Raw genomic sequence first — 21443 nt, forward strand, 5'->3', positions numbered from 1 at the left:
AATGACGGAATGCCATCTGCTCTGTTCATCTTTCTTTAATTTCCAGTAATTTTGCCCCAGCCCCCCCCCCCCGCACCATTCTTTCTTTTTTCTTTTCTCATTCCCCATTCTGGCTCTCCTGTCACTCCTCTTCTCCTCACCTGCCCATCATCTCCCTCTGGAGCCCCTCCTCTTTCTCTTTCCCCATGGTCCACTCTCCTCTCCTATCCAATTCCTTCCTCTTCATCCCTTTATCTCTTTCACCTGTCATCTATCAGCTTCTCACTTTATTCCCCGTCCTCAGTTGGTTTCACCTATCATCTGCCAGCTTGTACTCCTTCCTCTGCACCCACCTTCTTATTCTGGCTTCTTCCCCTTCCATTCCAGTCCCGAGTAAGGGCCTCAGCTTGAAACATCAACTGCTTACTTCCCACCTTAGTTGCTGCCTGACATGCCGAATTCCTCCAGTATTTTGTGTGTGTATGGCATGTGCTCTGGGGGGTTTGTTGCTTTTCAGTTGGCATAGTCACTTTTCAATGCCTTGTCTGTATGTAACAAACTGAAATGTGGCTTGGGAAGTCAAGGGTACTCATGTCAAAGACAGATGAGGAGATCACTGTATGCTGTGAACTGTTCTTTACAATGGGCTCTGAATGCCTCTCTCCCCTAGATAAGTTCACGTCCATCTTTGGCTCGCGGAGGGTGGGCATTTGGATATTTAGTCTGTAGATAGCCTTGACAATGCTGACGTTCCAAGAATGTCATGGTTGTTAGTAAAGTTCTGGATTGTTTGCTCTCTTTCCACCCACTTGTTATTTAGGTCACTTATTTTCTATTAGACCGCGGCCTTTGGTTGCTTCTAGAGTTGTTTCTTTTCTTGAAATGAGGCAAAGCTTCCATACCAAGATGCTTGCACTAGCTGTTCTAGTCATTTTCATCAAATCAATCCTGGTGTTTTCTGATGAAGAAAGCAAGAATCTCTTCACAGGAGCTAATTAGGCTGGATGTCAGTGCTCTCCATATGGTGTGAATAACATGTGGCTCCAATTGTATGAGAGGGCACTGGGTTATTTCTGAGGCTTTGGCACTGAGAGCTTCACCACCAATTCTCTTGAAATATGTTTTCTGTTGCCGACATGGTTCTGAGTGTTGATGAAGTTAATAGTGTAAGTGCCACAAGGTGAGGAGCAAGGGTGGACCCAAATGCAAGGCACAAACATGTCTTGTGAGGTTAACTAAATTTGAGTTTATTGCTTGTTACAAGGAGAGCAAAGCAGAAGCAGGAATAGCGTAACGGACAAGGACTCCGGCACTGGACTAGGCTGGGACTAAGGGTCTGGGCTAGGACTCGGAACACCGACCTCGGAGCCAGGACTTGGAACACGGACCTCGGAGCCAGGACTCGATACTTGAAACCTCCAGAGCCAGGACTTGATACTTGAAACCTCCAGAGCCAGGACTTGATACTTGAAACCCCTGGAGCCAGGGACTCTTCTTATTCACGGGACAGACTCATACACAGGACATAAAACACTGACAACAGGAATTCTGCAGATGCTGGAAATTCAAGCAACACACATAAGTAACAGATGGGGTACAAGGGGGAAGTGGGGCATTAGCGGAAGTTAGAGAAGTCGATGTTCATGCCATCAGGTTGGAGGCTATCCCCCATCCCTCCCCACTGATCTCCATCCTGGCACTTATCCGTGTAAGCGGAACAAGTGCTACACATGCCCTTACACTTCCTCCCTTACCACCATTCAGGGCCCCAAACAGTCCTTCCAGGTGAGGCGACACTTCACCTGTGAGTCCACTGGGGTGATATACTGCGTCCGGTGCTCCCCATGTGGCCTTTTATATATTGGCGAGACCCGACGCAGACTGGGAGACCACTTTGCTGAACACCTACGCTCTGTCCGCCAGAGAAAGCAGGATCTCCCAGTGGCCACACATTTTAATTCCACATCCCATTCCCATTCTGACATGTCTATCCACGGCCTCCTCTACTGTAAAGATGAAGCCACACTCAGGTTGGAGGAACAACACCTTATATTCTGTCTGGGTAGTCTCCAACCTGATGGCATGAACATCGACTTCTCTAACTTCTGCTAATGCCCTACATCCCCCTCATACCCCGTCTGTTACTTATTTTTATACACACATTCTTTCTCTCACTCTCCTTTTTCTCCCTCTGTCCCTCTGAATATACCTCTTGCCCATCCTCTGGGTCCACCCCCCCCCCCGCCTTGTCTTTCTTCCCGGACCTCCTGTCCCATGATCCTCTCGTATCCCCTTTTGCCTATCACCTGTCCAGCTCTCGGCTCTATCCCTCCCCCTCCTGTCTTCTCCTATCATTTTGGATCTCCCCCTCCCCCTCCAACTTTCAAATCTCTTACTCACTCTTCCTTCAGTTAGTCCTGACGAAGGGTCTCAGCCTGAAACGTCGACTATACCTCTTCCTAGAGATGCTGCCTGGCCTGCTGCGTTCACCAGCAACTTTGATGTGTGTTTCTTGAACATTGACTTCGCTAACTTCCGCTAATGCCCCACCTCCCCCTCGCACCCCATCCGTTATTTATTTATATACACACATTCTTTTTCTCTCTCTCCTTTTTCTCCCTCTGTCCCTCTTACTGAACCTCCTTGCCCATCCTCTGGGCTTCACCCCCCCCCTTTCTTTCTCCCTAGGCCTCCTGTCCCATGATCCTCTCGTATCCCTTTTGCCAATCAACTGTCCAGCTCTTGGCTCCATCCCTCCCCCTCCTGTCTTCTCCTATCATTTCGGATCTCCCCCTCCCCCTCCCACTTTCAAATCTCTTACTATCTCTTCCTTCAGTTAGTCCTGACGAAGGGTCTCGGCCTGAAACATCGACTGTACCTCTTACTAGAGATGCTGCCTGGCCTGCTGCGTTCACCAGCAACTTTGATGTGTGTTACATAAAACACTGAGCCGGGTATCCTCCTTAGATGGAAATGAGACTCTTCTTGACACAGGGTCAGGACCCTTCCAGGATACAGGGCCGGGACCCCTTTTAGACGCAGGACATGGATACGGAGACCACACAATGATGGACAGAACTTTAACTGGGCACAAGTACGCTCCAAGCTGCGGCGAGCTCTTGACTCACCCGGTGGGTTAACTTTGACTGACCTGCTCTGACAAGGGAAGGTGGCTTGCTGGCACTTGCTTCGGGAGGAGACTGGGCTTGCTCCAGCAAGAAACTTAGTTGGCTCCGGCCAGATGACATTGGCTTGAACTACCTCCGGTGACTTCGTTTACGCTCTCACGCATAATGGCTGAATGCCGGAGACTTATAAACTGCCGGTTCAGCCGAGAGTAAATTGCCTCTAATCACCAAGCCCGAGGGACACGGGAAAACAGGGAACCAAAGCGAAACAGGGAGTCAACGGTCCGGATTGTAACACAAAGAATGTAAATTTTAAGGGCGCCCGATCCAGATCATGACAGTAAAATAATGCCAGTGTCTGGATTGGCTGTATTACCATGTGTTCTTGGTCTTTTTTGTCGAGCAAAATTAGGTGAATGTGACAGGCAAGTGGAAATCCAGTGCTGCCCCTGCAGTCTAAACAAAGGTGACCACAAACTAATCAGCAAACCTGCATTTTGTCTCCCTAGCAGAGAACGGTTGCACCATAAGTAATAAACACCATGCATTTAATTGAAAGGAGTACAAGTAAATCTATGTTTCACATGCAGTGTTTAGGAGCCTGGAATGAAGGAAAGACAGAGGTAAAAGAGCAGGAGTTACATCTTCAACAGTTACCTAGCAGATGGAAGCTGATGGAGAATGGTAATGGTTGATTGGTTCTCCGGTTGCTGAAAGCCCAATATTGCCTTTTGTATTTTGCACCTTTGAGCAGGACAATTATTTTAGTAGGATTTAATCCTAGAATAAAGTATGGAGTCTAAAGCATAATACCTCACCACGTTGCTCACAAATTTTATTGTGCTAATAGTGCTATTTATAATTTTAATTGTTGAGGTTCAAAATGTAATTGCAGATAATTGGAGCAGAAATGTAATTTGACTTTTTGACCAAAAATGATCCATTGCATTTTTGGAGTGGTGAATTTAAGAAAACATCTTTAAAGGAGGAAGTGAGTTCTTATGCTGTCAACTTATCTGCAGGGGTAGCTGGCCTGGAAAATGTTGACTCCATTACTTTAGTTCAATTAACTTTAGTAATTTTGAATGATTCAGCATTAAGAGGAGGAATGCCTATGGCAAGTTAGAGAGGAAGGAGACACCAAGAAAGCTGATTGGGACAGAAAATATTCTGAGTATGAATGACAGGATAGATAGCTAGATGCTGTTTTTTGAAGCTGGAGGGGCACATTGAGAAGGCAAACGTTTACACAGGTGATTATAAGTCTGTGCACTTCTCTACCACAAAGGAATGAGGACTGTCAGCTGTTAGAATTATCAGTGCTGAAATTTTCTCTAATCATTGTGTGTAGCACAGTAGAACCCAAGTAAACCTCTAGTCAATGGGAATCAAAAGCACTTTAATTCACTGTTGCCTGGGGGAGGGTGATTGTGTTTTTATCTCAGCCCCAGACAATCATTCTAAGCTCAGCCATCTTCAATTGCTTTGTCAACAGTTTCTATCTATCATAAGGTCAGAGGTAGGGGTATTCAATACTGGCTCAAAGTATCTGCAGTGGATGCAATCTCACGTGATCTCCACTTGGTCTTTAACCATCCGGATGACAGCAATACCTACGCCTGGCTGCTGTTTATTGATTACAGTTCAGCATTCAAAGCATCATCCCCTCAGTATTAATCCACAAGCTTCAGCTAGATCCCTCTGCAGCTAGATCCCTCTGCAGCTAGATCCCTCTGCAACTAGATCCTCGACTTTCTCATCGGGAGCCCACAGTCAGTGTGGACTGAAGATAATATATCTGCTCGCTGACTGTTAGTGCAGGCGCACATGGGCCCAACATCTTAATGCTATTACAATGGCAAGCCATTGGCTAGATTTCATTGGGAGTTTGGAGAGATTTAATATGTTACCAAAGACTTCAGCAAATTTCTGCAGATATGAGAAAGCTTATGGGGTGTTAGCTTTCATAAGTCGAGGGATAGAGTTTAAGAGTCGCGAGGTAATGATGCAGCTCCATAAAACTCTTGTTAGGCCACACTTGGAGTACTGTGTCCAGTTCTGGTCGCCTCACTATGGGAAGGATGTGGGAGCATTGGAAAGGATACAGAGGAGATTTACCAGGATGCTGCCTGGTTTAGAGAGTATGGATTATGATCAGAGATTAATGGAGCTGGGGCTTTACTCTTTGGAGAGAAGGAGGATAAGAGGAGACATGATAGAGGTATATAAGATATTAAGGGGAATAGATAGAGTGCATAGCCAGTGCCTCTTCCCCAGGTTACCACTGCTCAAAACAATGGGACATGGCTTTAAGGTAAGGGGTGGGAAGTTCAAGGGGGATATTAGAGGAAGGTTTTTTACTCAGAGAGTGGTTGGTGTGTAGAATACACTGCCTAAGTCAGTGGTGGAGGCAGATACACTAGTGAAATTTAAGAGACTCCTAGACAGGTATATGGAGGAATTTAAGGTGGGGGGTTATATGGGAGGTAGGGTTTGAGGGTCGGCACAACAATGTGGGCCGAAGGGCCTGTACTGTGCTGTACTATTCTATATAGAGTGGAGAGCATTCTAATTGGTTATATCACCATTTGTTGTGGAGGCACCAATGCACTGTATTGGAAAATGCTGCAGGGGGTTGTAAATTCATGGACACCAGTCTCTCCACCACCAAGGACATCTTCAAAAGGTGATCCCTCACAAAGATGGAATACATCATTAAGAATCCCCACCATCCAGGAACTTGAAAATATATGCCCTTTGCTTTATGATCACTGGTCTAAATGCTGGAGTTTCCTTCCTACCTGAACTACTAAAGAAACTTCAAGGAAGGTCAATAATTTTTAATGAAGGCAGCTCAACATCACTTCCTCTAGAGCAAGTTGAGATGGATAATAAATACTCACACTTGCCAGAAATGCTCACATTTGCCACCAATTCTCACATCCTAAAAATGGGTAAAGAGCAAATTAACCTTGAGCTAGTTCAGTCAGCTTCAAGTTCTCATGTTCCTAAAAACCTGAAAGGGTTTAGGGTATCTTCATGGTCTTGGTATCTCAACACTGTGCCATATACATCTGAAACCACAATTGTGTGCCCTTACTTTCCTTGTATGCTGGGACGGAACTCAGTCTGTGTGACGCTTAGGTGGACCTGACCTAAGTGACATAGTCCACAGCTCCAGCTGCGCTAGTATCAAGATTTGCTTTATTTACAGCATAGCTGAACTTCATAAAAGAGAATTTTCACCAAGCCCCTGAGGGTTCTAAGTAATCCTGCTCGCACACAAGAGCTTCAGTACAGTTTATTCACCCCGATTAAAACAAGGGTAGCAAGGATTGCAAGGATCTTCACATCAAGTAGACAAAAAAACACGTGTATTAGTCTGTGACAGTCAAAGCATTTGAACAAAATATAGTCTATCCATCTCAGCCCATTAAATGAAACTCAGCCAGCTTGAATTAAATCTAAAGAATTGCAAAATATTTAATAGGCTGTTTGAAATTACTGACAGGCACAGCCTGTGCTCAATACCACACAGACATTTTGTGGTGAGGCAGGCACATTTCAAAATTATACAGCACTCAATACCAATGTATAGATGGGATTTTAAGAGCAGAATCAACCACTGGAATTAAGCTTAATTAATTGCAATTGGAAATCATTTTCAGATTGCATTCTCCAATCTGCTCAGGAAAGAAATGTGGCTGCAGTACCCTCATTAAAGAGATGTGAGAGTATAACTTGTACTCACAGTTCAATGGAGCATTACTATATTACTGGAGGTGGTACTTTTCAGATGAGAAATCAGACTCTTCCCACCAACATCATCATCTTCTCTCAACGAGAATTAAAAAGAATTGCTATTACCTCATATTCCTTCGGGAGCTTGCTATGCACAAGTTGTTGTTGTTCTATTCACGTTCTTTGACCACTGTCATAACATCTTAGAGCGGTTACAGCTAATTATTATGAATTTAAGAAAAAAAGTCACTATGTATAGAGTGCTAAGTGAGTTCGATAACTCAATTACATCCATTCTTGTTATTTATGGATTTACAGTGATACTAATATAAGTTCAAGGTCTCTTGTTTTTAAAATAGTCATCCCAGTAACTACATTACCCCATTAATAGCCCTCAATGCTGTGTTGTTAAAGTTCATGGAGACAAAAATCTAGAAGGTTGTAAAATGGGTTCTCAGACACGAACATTGATTTTACACTCTTCCTTAAGACATTATCATGCAATGCAGATATTACTAGTAGAAATGAATTTAATGCCCATCTCCTAATTTTCCTTGAGAACATACTGAGCAACCAGCACTTTAAACCTCTGAAGCTTTGGAATGAAAGTTCTCCAACAGTACTGCTGGATAGGGAGTTTGAGGATTTTGACCCAGCTCAACGAAGGATCTGCCATTTATCTCCTAACTAGGATGCTGTGTGAATTTTGGAAACTTCAATGGTCATACAAAATATCTTGAGAGATGACGCCAAGTAACCTTGATGAGTAAATGCAGTCTAGATGGTACATTTAGGAGATATGTGCTCCACTAGTGAAAGGAAGGAATATTTAATGTGGAGTATTCAATAAGAGGTCCGAATTAAATATATGGTGATACAGGTGCAAATTTTATCATAGCAGTTAAGTAAATTATCAAAGTCAGGTTTGTTGTCATATACACAAGTATTTGTATGCATAGATGTAATGAAATCCTTACTTGCATCACAGGCACCGAGCATCACATAAGCAGCATTCGCAAGAAAAGCATAAATTATATACAATTTTTTACAAATTAGAACAAAAAAGTCCATTTTAGGGTGAAGTGATCAAAGTTGTCATTTATTGCTGAAATATAATGGAAGAAATGAAATAGCTGTTCATGAACTTGATAATATGGAACCTCAAATGTCTGTACTACCTGCCCGATGGTAGCTGCAAAAAGCTGCAATGATCCATTCGTTGGGGATCTCTGATGGCAAATCTTGCCTTCTTGTAGCATCTCGTACAGATACTTCCAGTGGTAGGGATGGATCTATCTAGAACTGAAAAGATATTGATGTTAAAAGCCTACCAGGCTCGTTAATGCACTAGGGGCTGGAAATCTGCTGTCCTTACCTGCTTTGGCTTTTATTTGTTTCAAGGCCTACAGCGATTAGGTTGCCTTTTAAACTCTGAAATGACCTAGCATACTACTTAGTATTAGGCCAATTAGGACTGGCATTACTAGTGATGCTGTATCCTGTAATGAAAAATATGTGTAGCTCCTCAGCAACAGGTTTCTGCGTCACTAAAATAAAGCTTGGCCAAGCCAAATTATCAGTGCAAATTGTTCTCATGCTGTGTGCCGATGCTGGAATGCCTGCTGCAAGTGCCCATACAGTTGATCCAAATGAAGCTGGGGCATTGTAATGGTCAAGATTTTGTATTGCCCTTCAGGGTTGTAAATGGCACAGTATCACAAAATCCTTAAGTCCAGTTCTGAGAACAATGAAAAGCTAGTGCACTGTAAATACAAGAGGATGCGATTTCCTGTACTTGGTAAAGTATCTTGAAATTCCTCCCATGTAGGCACTGACTTCCCCACTACCAGTCAATCCTATATTTCCTCACAGACTCTCTAACATATACCATACCTACCATAAACAGGCAGGGTACTGTCAACAAAGAAAACTGTCAATTATGTCCCATTTCCTTTTAACTCTAAACACTGAAACTACAAGCTATTTAACTATTATCCAGAGTCAAGGTATATGGGGCCAGAGATACGGGAGACATGGTACATGGGGTTATCACAGGAAAGTGTGCTGCAATAAAAGATTAGCCATAATCTTATTAAATGGTGAAGGACGTGTGAGGGAACTGATCGCCTAGTCCTGTTTCAAATATTTATGTTGTTTTATATACATGCATAGCAGTTGTGGCACATTTATGAACATTTCAGTCAGGCAAGCTTTAGAGTTTTTCCAAGCAAAATAATTTTAATGCTGGGAATGATCAGCTGATCAGGCAGCATCTGGCACATGACCTTCATTCAAGCTCATCAATCTGAAACTCTTTTTATTTCTTTTTGAATGTGATGATGCCAGAAAATTGCATTTAAAATAAGAAATTCAGAATAAGTGTACCTCAAAGCAAGTTGATAAAAATGGCAACTTCTCCCCATAGTAGCTCCCCCACACCCCTATGCCAGGCCAACTTCCTGATACCCAGCAAAAAAAAAAGTCTTCTGCTTGTAATTCCCACAGGCACCAAACTTTACACCTACTTTGGTCAAAGTTACAGCAGAAAATTTTCGTATGTAGCTCTGGAACCTGGGTGCAGAACATTTATAATGAACTGAGATGCATATACATGTTAAATAATGCAAAAAATGTTCAATGTGCTTACATCCAAATTTCTTCTACTTTTTCTGCCAGATATTTGTTTTCTTCAATAGCAGGTGGCAATATTTTGTAGAATGCATTCATTACCAATGCAAAGTGCAAAAATTAAATTCTGCTGCTGCACTGACTTGGGCAAACCATCTATTTACTTGCACTCTTTGACTTTATAGCTGCCAGCTGTATCTCTGCATCAATTAATTGCTGTCATGTAAAATAATGTTCATATATGGTCAGTGTGGAGAGCTCTTGCTGCCACCTTTTGTATAAATTTAAAACTACAACCGAGAAACGGGAAAAATACTTGTGTGTGTTGCTTTGGATTATCAGCATCTGCAGACTTTCTTATGTTTATACATTAAAAAACTGAAATGCAATTTGCTGAGAGCTAGGTCATTTGAATGAGAATTTAAAGTATAGTTCCATTTTCTCTCTTTAGTGGATGTATAAGATCCATGGTGCTATTTCACAGATTGGTGTGGGGCATCCTCCATGTCCTTCCCAAAAATTGTTCTTCAAGTAACCATCACCAAGACAGATGATCATATTAGTCTTGGAGAAGATTTCTGTTCCAAAATTGGCTGCGGTATTTCCTGCATTACAACAGTGTTTATATTTCAAATAATATTATTGGCTGTAAAGTGCTTAAAGAGGTCTAGATGAGTTGATAGGCCCTCTCCTTTAAACAAGATCATGTGTTGCTTCCTACCTTTCTCTATATTGTATCTTTTATTCAATATGTCTACCTAGTTCTGTTTTGTATTTATCTGTAATTCTGCACACTCCATCTCTGTTTCCACTTTGTGATTTCTACTGCGGTTCTGCAGGCTTGGTTGACTAAATTGAGAGAGATATTACACAATACAGGAACGGGCCCTGAGGCTCAATGCATCAACACCAACCATCAAACACCTATTTATATTGTTTCCATTTTAGTCTCCCCATTTTACCATCAACTCCCATACCACCACCACCCAAACTATTCTACCACTCACCTGCACAAATTATAGTGGCTACTGAACCTACAAATTTGCATGTCTTTGAGAGATGGGAGGAAACTAGAATACCTAATGAAATCCACAACAAACTGTGCAAATACAAAAAGAAACAAATAAGAATAATAATAAATAAATAAGCAATAAATATTGAGAACATGAGATAAAGAGCCCTTAAAAATGAGTCCATAGGTTGTAGGAACATTTTAATGATGGGGCAAGTAAAGTTGAATGAAGTTATTCCCTTTGGATCAAGACCCTGATGGTTGAGGGGTAATAACTGTTCCTGAACCTGGTGGTGTGAGTCCTGAGGCTCCTGTACCTTTTTCCTGATGGCAGAAGTGAAAAGAGAGCATGTCCTGGGTGAAGGGGGTCATGGTAACTGATGATAGATGATACCTTCCTGTGATGTTTCGTATACATATGCTCAATGGTGGCGAGAGCTGTTCCTGTGATGGACTGGGTTGTGTCCACTACTTTTTGTAGGATTTTCCAATCAAGAGCATTGGTGTTTCCATACCAGGCTGTGGTGCAGCCAGTCAATATACTCTCCACCACATATCTATAGAATTTTGTTGAAGTTTCCTAAGGAAGTAGAGGGGTTGCCATGATTTCTTCATAATTGCACTTATGTGCTGGGCCCAGGACAAGTCCTCTGAAAGAATAACACCCAGGACTTTAAAGTTGCTGCCCCCTCCACCTCAGATTCTCCAATGAGGACCTCATGGACCTCTGGTTTCCTCCTCATGAAGTCAATAATCAGCTCCTTGGTCTTGCTGACATTGAATAAAAGGTTGTTGTTGTGGCACCACTCAGCCAGATTTCCAATCATCACCACCTTTGATCTGGCCTATGACAGTGGTGCCAGCAGCAAATTTTAATATGGCATTGAGGCTGTGCTTGGACACGCAGTCATATGTGTAAAGCCAGTAGAGCTGTGGGTAAGCACACAGCCTTGAGATGTCTCTGTGCTGATGGAGATCGTGGAGGAGATGTCGTAGCCAATCCAAACTGACCAGGGTCAGCATGTGAGGAAATTGAGGATCTAGTTGCATAAGGAGGTCTTGAAGCTTATTGATTAGTTTTGAGGGGGGTAATGGCATTGAACACTGAGCTGAAGTTGATATAGATCATCTTTTTGCATACATCTTTGCTGTCCAAATGTTCACGGGGATGAGTGAAAAGCCAATGAGGTGGCACCTGCTGTGGACCTGTAGCTCCGGTCGGCAAATTGGAGTGGATCCAAAGTCACTTCTCAGGCAGGAGTTGATATTTTGCTTCACCAGCCTCTCAAAGCACTTCATCAGAGTGGATGTACTGTAAGTGCTACTGGACAATAATCATGGAGGCAGGTTCCACATTCGTCTCAGACACTGGTATAATTGATGCATGCTTTAAGCAGCTGGTTACCTTAGACTACGGATGCGAGAGGTTAAAGATCTCAGTGAACTCTCCAGCCTGTTGATCAGCACAGGTTTTTAGTACTTGACCAGGTGTCCCATCAGGATTGAATGCTTTTTGTGGGTTTACCCTCCTAAAGCCTGCTCACATGTCGGCCTCAGAGACAGAAATTACAGGATCATCAGGAACTGTGCAAGTTCATGACGCTTCCTCCATGTTTTGATGGTCAATGTGAGCATAAAAGGTGTTTTGCTCTTCTGGAAGTGAAGCCCTGTTGTCCCCTATGCCGCTCAATTCAACTTCGCAAGAGGTGATAGTATTCAGGAAGCATAGGGATGGAACAATGGGCTAAATGGCTTACTTGATGGGCCGGATAGCTTAATTCAATGGACAAATGGCTTAATTCTGCTCCCATATCTTATGGTCTTATCAGGGAGAAGATAGGAGAATGGAGCTGAGAGGGAAAATGGATCAACCATGATGAAATGATGGAGCAGACTCGATGAGCCAAATGACCTAATTCTGCTCCTATATCGTATGGGCTTATATTTTTTTTGCATATAATCGAATCTTATATCGTCCTCTAAAACTTAATTCAGCCAGCATGTTCTTTCAGCCGTGCATTGTTAGGTGGCTACCACTGTAACTGAAGCTTTGTTTTGAAGGGATTTGTTGGAGTGGTAGAAGTTTGGGTGCAGCAAATTAATGCACAATGGCAAATCTCTTATATATGCAGTAATTAAACCAAGGTTGACAGTAAAATTTTCTTTCTGTCCACAGACTTTACAAATGGGTATCAAGCATTTCTCCGGACTCTTTGTGATGCTTTGCATTGGCGTTGCTGGTTCCCTTTTTGCAACAGTTGGCGAGCACATCATCTATAGACTCGTCCTTCCACGGATCAAGAGGAAACCAAGGCTGAAGTACTGGCTCCATACAAGCCAGGTATGCTCCAGTGTAAATGCATCTGCCCTCTATTGACAACAATAGCTGGTATTCACCATCAGCTTCAATTAGGCAGAAATTTAGCAGTGGAGGATAGCCACCAACTGAGGCTACATTTCTTAGCAAACATTTCTGTAATCTCCTTTGAAACTAAGCAGGCGTTCAGGAGAATTTTCAGACCTTGTGTCTATTCCTAGAGTAGAAATCAGAAACGATGTAACTGTAATGAATTCATTCGCTGAGATACAACACCCTTAGAGAATCAAACTGAAGATTCTGTACAGTGAGTTTTATGAATTATTTTTAGATACACATAAAGCAACTTCTGTGAAATTAGAAAGTCACAGATATAGTGGAGAACCAAGTCAAAAAATTATCAAAGGAGTACAACCAGGAGATGACTTTACCTGGCCTGAATGAGAAATTAGATAAATTCCATCAAATTTAAAAGGAAAATATTCTAAAATTATCAATTCAAAGCTTTCATCAGTGTATAATTTCACAACATCCTGTACACACAACTTTTTTACCTAATGCGACATTATTGGAGCTTTCCCCAAACCTTCATTCATAACACGCTGGAGGAACTCAGCAGGTCAGGCAGCATCCATGGAAAAAATCGGCCGACGTTTCGGGCCAGAACCCTTCATCAGGTTCTGGCCCGAAACGTCGACCGATCTTTTCCACGGATGCTGCCCGACCTGCTGAGTTCCTCCAGCATGTTGTGAGTGCTGCTTTGACCCCAGCATCTGCACAGTATTTTGTGTCCCCAAGCCTTCATGTCATTGTTGTGTCCCCAAGCCTTCATGTTTAGAACATCTCTTAACAATTCTTTTTCTGGCCCAGTTAAAGCACTGATCATAATTTGGTCTGTTATCAGACCTGTGTGTTCCCAGCTTTGATGACATATTGGTCCCCAAGTTGAACTTCACACCATGATGCTGAGATTTTCTGTTTCAACCACCAGAACATGTCCTGACATAAGCTCTACCTTAGCTCACTCAAGCCTTTGATAACTTTTGAGCAGACACTGTCTTGGTGGCTTCTCTCATTCTGTTCTTCACAAACTTTAGGTTATTCTGACATGTGCTGCTGATGTTGCGATTTGTTTAACACTTTGTACAGTCAGTCATGGTTAAGAAATGGCCCAATTTTAAAGTTCCCTACATATTTAGACTCCTTCATGGCTTACCCCATCACCACCTCAATGTCTTCTTTCTACCATTGAACCTACTGCAGTATCTCAGCTTTTCTAATTCTACCCTCTTGATTATCTACAATTTTTTTTGCTCCACACTTGGCAGCCAGATATTTAGCTGGCATCTTGGTTCTGGTGTTCCCTCTCAAAGTATCTCCTCCTCTGTATCTCTCTATCGTTTTTTGAGATTCCAACTTTGCCAAAGTGTTTGGTGCTGTAGCCCAGTGTCTCCGTACAAGAACACGAGTAGAAGCTTGCCACTGGACTTGCATTATTCCTCAAAGCCTTTCCACCAGCAGGAAGACACAAAGCAGCACAATAAATTATAGAATCATGGAAGCATAAATAACTGAAATAGGCCCTTTTTGGCCCACCCACATTCATGCCAATCTTGATGCCTATTCACATGAATCCCATTTCCCTACATTTGCACCCATACCTCCGCAGCTTCCCTATCCAAGTACCTGTCCAAATGCCTTTTAAACATTATAACTATATATCCCTCTCGACTACCTTCTCTGACAGATATTCACCACCCTCTGAATTACAGACTTACCCTTTAGATCTCCTGAAATTTCTCCCCTATCACTTTAAATATGTGACCTTTAGTTCAAGACCCCCTTGCCCTGGGACAAGATTTCTGACTATCTATCCTAACTATGCCCCTCATAATTTTGTCATGGTCCTGATCGTTAATTCCCTATCTTGCTCTTAATTTCCCAATTGCTTCTAATTCGCTTTGATGACGACACACGTGGTTTCCATCAAGAACTGCAGTATAAGAGCCCCGGCGTCACAACCACTAGTCACCTGTTCGTTGGTCTTTTTCCTGTGAGGTAACTATGTTTCCTGACTGCTTAGAACCATTTGTTCTAAGTTTAGCTCCAGTTTCAAGGTTTATCTATGAGACTCCGTTTCTCTGAGTCAAGGCTCCCTACAGGGCTCCATGTCACGATCCCTCCTGTTTGCTGTTCAGCATTTACGCCCGTGTAAGCATCCAAACTCATTCTCCGTGCCTGTGTCCTGCACTTGGGTTTGCTTCCTTCGCTCATTGCAACAAATTTTGTGAACCTCTGTGGGGTCTCCCCACCACTATTTACATTCTACTGAGAATAAATTCAGCCCATCCAATCCTATCTTATAACTACGGATCAGGTAATATGATGCTCCCTTTCCAAAGCCTCCACAGCCTTCCCATAGTAACCATGGCAACCAGAACTGCACACAATACTCCAAATATTGCTTAAATAAAGTGTTATATAGCTGCATCATGGCATCACATCTCTTGTACTTAGTGCCTTGGTGTATGAAGGCAAACATACCGAATGCCTTCTTCAGTTTTGGTGACAATATTTTCAAAGATATGGACAAGCATCCCAAGATCTCCCTATACGTAAACTCTCCTCAGGTCCCTGCTATATGCTTTGTGCATTCTACCAGAATATTGCCTCCCAAAGTGCATTATCTCACACTTATCTGAATTAAATTCTATCTACCACCACTCTGCCCATCTTTGCAGCTGATCTCTGATCCAATATATCCTAAGATATCCTCCTTCATTATCTACAGTTCTACCAATTTTTACATCTGCAAACTTGTTAATCATACCACCTATAGAACATATAACATAGAACAGTACAGCGCAGGAACAGGCCCTTTGGCTCACAATGTTGTGTTAGGCCAGCCAAAAATTAAATTAAAAATCCTCAGAAACAATGGATCCTACCTATACAATGTCTATATCCCTCCATCTTCTGCACATTCATGTGCCTATCTAAATGTCTTTTAAAAGCCTCTAATATATTTGCCTGTACCACCATACCAGGCAGCACATTCCAAGCAACCACCATTCTCTGAGTGAAAAGCTTATCCCTCTGAACCTACCCCCTCTCACATTCAATGCATGCCTTCTGCTGTTAGAAATTTCTACCCAGGGAAAATGATGTTAGCTGTCCGCTCTACCTATACCTCTCATAATCTTATAAACCTCAATCAGATCTCCACATATACGTAGATATGTGATGGAACAATCTGGACTTGCCCAGTTACAGTAAAACTGATATCGTTCAATGCTGTCTGAGACAAAGCACCCTCTTTGATTGATGTCCTGTTTACTCTCTCCCTCTACTACTGGTGTGTACCAATATAAAGTACACTAGAGTAACTCTTTAAGGGTTCTTTGGCAGCACCTTCAAGTTGTTCTTCTGTACCATATAGAAAGACAAGGACACTGGATGGAAATGCTGCCTTCTGAAATTTTCATTCCAAGTTTTACACTTGCTGGGGTTGGAACCATTTCAATGGCTGTTTGCCAACTTACTCTCTGCTCACCGGGACTTGGAGGAGTAACTCCACCAGAAGGATGGCAGCGGTTTATAAAACATTACTCATTTTCACCTTCTCAGGGACATTGGGTCAAGCCAATAAACACTAGCCATCAAAGTGTTGACCTCATCCTCTGGGCAAATAAAAGGAAAGCCTAGATTCTAACCAGAATTTCTATGCTTCTCAGAGATTTCATCGTGCTTTGAATACATCCTTCAATGATGAAGAGTTTCAGCACAAATTGAATCGACTGGAAAAGAGGTAAGAAAGCTTGGTCAGTAGCACTAAGGCACTTGCATTTCTTTTTAATAAGTATGCTTAATAATGCAAACAAATAAGTGGTAAGAGCTTGCTTTACAGTGGAAGTGCAGGTAGCATGTCAGTGCTTTGAGTGGCTGAAGCTTTTTCCTAGTGTGCCTTCACCAGTATCAACCATATAGAAACCACCATGTCCATTTCTGATACCTTCATCTAACTCTATGTTTACCTGGTCTCTTTCCTGTTCAACCCCTTTATTTTTCTTCACCACTCTCAGCTATGCCTGTTAAGTAGCCTCTGGAGTTCCCTCAGTATATAAGATGATGAAAATTCACCCCATATGCAAGCATTTGGCCACACTACCTATAATGTCTCTTACTTCTTTCTTGTGACTTTATGAGACATCTTGTGGGCTCTTTCTTCCATGCTAAAGGTTTTATATGAATGAAAATTGCTATTACTGAACAGACAACTAGAAGTTGTTGGTGGGAAGTGTTTAAAATAATTAATAAGCTCTTCTGATGTGGTATTTCAGATCAATGATAGCCTCATTTGTAAAGAAATGCAAAGCTATCAAAATATTTATTATATAGTAGTAAATAGGAAAAGCAGATGATTAAAATCAGAATGCTATAAATAGAGAGAACGGACTTGCTGGCAGTCGAGCATGTATTAGTCTTTGAGAGGCTGGAATCCCACTGGTGATATGAATAATGAGCTATGGTAAACTTAAATGGAATTATTTATTTTGAAAAAGACATTAAACCAACAAAATATAGGAGATTTAGAAATTTTTTTTAAATAGCAACTTGAACAAATGGTCTGGAATGTAATGCATTTTAAGAGAGTAATTTATGGGTTAACTGCAGTGGCAGGTCAGCCTGTTCCTGACCCTCTTATGACAGTCAGAAACAAGCGGGAGGCAGTGAACAACATGCCTGACCTCCTGTTCCACCACTGGTCTGTCATGTTCAGGTTCGAGCAACAACGTTCCAAGCCGGCTGTACTTTACATTAGCTTTACACATGGCTTGGCTCAAATACATGTTCAAATTTATTCACTTGAATGAAATTGACAAACTTTATTGAAAAATAATTAACGAGTCCTTTTTATTCTAATCTTAATTAATTTTAAGAATTCTAAAATCCTTTATTATTCAATGTAACAATAATGAAAACAGAAACTTCACAAATATTTTTCTCACTTTCTTGCAGAAATTCTTATAATTATCAAAGAGGATAAACACTGGCTTCCTGATGATGTTATATGCCCGTTTTTATCAAATAGACCTTTGGGGAGATGAACTTAATTTTAAAACCAGTTCTTTTTCGCCATTCTGTACAACAAATGGAGAGTAACTCTGATACAGATGTAATTCCAGAGATACGTCATGTCCTTATGAATCCCCTTTGCTACATGAACATAAATTTACCACAAATTACCAGACTAAAGATTCAATGTTGTAAACTGTTCTTAAATATCAGTAACAATGCCCATATCTATAAACAGATCTATACAGTGCAGAGTTATGTAACTCTGAGATGCTTTTTCTGTATGGATATTACAAAGTTAGTGTTCCATTTACTCTATGATTTTAGCATTAAAGTTCCTCCTGCATTTTTATATTCAGACAGAAAAAGAGTTTGTTGGGTCAAAATTCGACATGTTATGCAAAGGCTTTTGCACATGGGAGGAAATACTGTAGAGTTAGTTAGATTTCAGTATGTCGCTAACAGAGACGCTATTTGTGGTTGCATAATCTTTTTGTTTGCCTTGTCACAGTTAATGTCCCAAAATGGTGATAGTTACATTATAGGACAAAATTCAATTTTATGCTATGTAAAGGGATTTTGTGACTAAGAGTTAGAGGTTTTAAGCACCAGTTAAAGAGAGAGCAAGGAAGAGGGCAAGTTTGGAGAGGAAGCCTTAATATTTTGAGTTTTAGCTAGCAAAAGCAGAGCCACCAGTGTAGCCACTATGAAATCAGATGATCAAGTGGTTAAAATCGAAGGAGCATGGATATCTTAAGAGGGTTGTGAAGCAGGAGAGGATTACTGAGATAGAGAGAGGTAAAACCCACATTGTGTGTGCAGCAGTATTGTACAATAATGCATCTTCTATGGACATGCCTCTCTGGTTTAGGACTGATTCAAAACAAATTTATTTCATTTTCAGGTGTAATGTAAGGAATAACCGGCAAGTTGTATGGAACACAGCCACCCATGCAAGCTGGAACAGGCAGAAATATATTTTCAAAGACGATCAACAGCCTGAAATGAAATTGAAGTCCTCCGAGGCTGAGGCTCTGCCTTCACTGGCAAAAGAGCTGCCTCGTGCCATCAATTCCAACGGCAAACCTGAGCCACTCGTGAAAGCCAGGCAGTCAGTCATTCATGAGCTGACGGAATTAGAGCAGCAGATTCAACTCATCAAACAAGAACTACAAAAAGCAATGAACAGGAAAAATGAATTGGAGGAGTATCAGAGAACAGTCAAGAAAGCAGAACCGTAAAATGGGAACTGGTTAAAACAAATGTTGGCAAAAACTCTATTTTTTTCTGAACTTTCCCCTCTTTGTAGAGTTGTATTTGGCATAAAAACCATGATACATAGTCAGTTTCTCCCAACAAATGCAGTCACTGCTTTGTCCAAGAGGAGGAAGCTAGAACTCGTATCAGAATTCCAGGCTCGATTTTAATTTCTTCTTATTCATCTCAAAAGACCCATAAACACCAAGGTTAGCAGAAAGGATCCTGTGGGGAATTATATGCATCTTGGGGTCACAGATTAATATTTAGTTAACCTGCACAGTAGGTGCAGCCTTTTGTAAGACCTCTCAGTCCCCATCAGGTGATCAGAAAAGAAGCAGCCAAGATGATATTGGACTATTTTGTAAGCATCATGGATTCTTTACTGATTGTAACACTTGGTGAGCTTCGGTCTCGACAATGTACACTGCCAGAACCTTAGAAGTTGGATCAGTGAAACCCATCTCTTTAGTGAACCACCAGTCAGGACTAATGAGGTCCCTTAAGACTCTGTGTAGAATGTTGTACACTGGAAACAATGAAAGCTTTGAATTATTGTGTAGCTTTTCATATAGACCTGCCTGACAGTCTGTGGGGACGTGAATCTTTCCTGACAATCCGTCTATTGATGTTTTGTTGTCACATTGTAAAACAAAGAGGACATTCCTGGAAGTCATTAAATCATTGTGAAAATTGTCAATTTGTAAATGGTTTTGAAAGTAAAGTCCTGATTTGTATTAATTCATTGTCTGCACAAATTCCCAACTTTCTCACAAACTTTGTGATCTTTCACTAACTCTGATTTATTCCTAGAAGTACTTGTATCTAACATATCCACTGTAGGGGGATTTGGACCTGTTGTGGGCACCTGCTAGGAGACCTTCTGCCCTAGGAATGATTGCCCCAGTCATTATTCATTCCAAGGGACTTGTTCCCAGAGACAGTATACCTACACTTTGTCTGCCAGAGAAAACAGGAACTCCCAGTGGCCACACATTTTAAATCCATGTCCCATTCCCATTCTGATATGTCTATCCACGGCCTCCTCTACTGTCAAGATGAAGCCACACTCAGGTTGGAGGAACAACATCTTATATTCAGTCTGGGTAGCCTCCAACCTGATGGCATGAACATTGACTTGTCTAACTTCCGTTAATGCCCCTCCTCCCCTTCATACCCCATCTGTTACTTATTTATTTATTTATTTCCCTCTTTTTCCCTCTCTCTCTGTCCCTCTCACTATAGCTCCTTGCCTGCTCTCCATCCTCTGGGCTCTCCTCCCCCTTTCTTTCTCCCTGGGTCCCATGATCCTCTCCCTTCTCCAGCCTTGTATCCCTTTTGCCATTCAACTTTCCATCTCTTAGCTCCATCCCTCCTCCTCCCGTCTTCTCCTATCATTTCGGATCTCCCCCTCCCCCTCCCACTTTCAAATCTCTTACTATCTCTTCTTTCAGTTAGTCCTGACCAAGGGTCTCGGCCCGAAACCTCTTCCTATAGATGCTGCCTGGCCTGCTGTGTGCACCAGCAGTTTTTGTGTGTGTTGGTAACAGTATATCAGGGCAGGTTCTTCATGTAAATGATTGCTTGAAGTGTGCCTTCCATGGGACAGACTTTCCAGAAAGTGTAATATAGTTTCACTGGCATTACTCCCTCAAGGGATCAACTCTTCAGAGAATACTCTTAGCTATTTTTTGGAAGGTGGCAGAAGCTTTAGTTGACAGTGTGGTGCCGTTTATTTGTTGATCATGGTGCAAGAATTGCTAACAGGAATTGTGATATAAGCAGAGTACCTGCCTTTGATTCCATCTGATATAGCTGACCAGAAGAATAACACAAGACACTGAGAACATGTCAGTGCTGTGCATCTGGAAGAGAAAAGAAATACAGTTTTTATCTTCATCTTATTACTAAAATCCATGTTCTTAAATAATGTTAAGAAACATAAGTCTCTCCTGATTTTCACATTCTCACCAGCAAATAAGTCTTATCAAAATAATCTCTTGATTGTCTTGCACTGTTTCCTGGACTCGTTTAAGCCTGTACCAGCATTCACCCCTCCACAGCTAAAGAATTATCAAAGGGTATGACCACAAACGTTGAGCCCTGTGCACCTTTGGAATATGGTACCTTGATATTCAATGTTATGGCAAAAGCATAGCGACAGAATATTCTCGCAAAATACTAAAAAAAAACAAAACATAAGTAATGATTATTTTATCCTCTTTTAGAAATTTGGTGCTCCGGCCATTCAATCTGATGTTTGGACTTTGCCACACATAAGATTGTAGAGATTGAGCATGGAAAC

The 21443-nt window shown here is 41.7% G+C and overlaps 1 protein-coding gene across 1 annotated transcript in view; it reads left to right on the forward strand.

Annotated features, from left to right (window-relative positions):
• grin3a (glutamate receptor, ionotropic, N-methyl-D-aspartate 3A) overlaps nt 1-19801 on the forward strand; it is a 200387-nt gene extending 180586 nt beyond the window's left edge. The window contains exons 7-9 of the mRNA XM_063047648.1: nt 12665-12829; nt 16540-16613; nt 18786-19801. Coding sequence (XP_062903718.1) covers nt 12665-12829; nt 16540-16613; nt 18786-19122 — 576 coding nt within the window. The 3' untranslated portion in view covers nt 19123-19801. The remainder of the gene's footprint in view (nt 1-12664; nt 12830-16539; nt 16614-18785) is intronic.
• Nucleotides 19802-21443: the final 1642 nt, after the last annotated feature.

Source organism: Mobula hypostoma, chromosome 5 (assembly GCF_963921235.1).
Source record: "Mobula hypostoma chromosome 5, sMobHyp1.1, whole genome shotgun sequence".
Classification (NCBI taxonomy): domain Eukaryota; kingdom Metazoa; phylum Chordata; class Chondrichthyes; order Myliobatiformes; family Myliobatidae; genus Mobula; species Mobula hypostoma.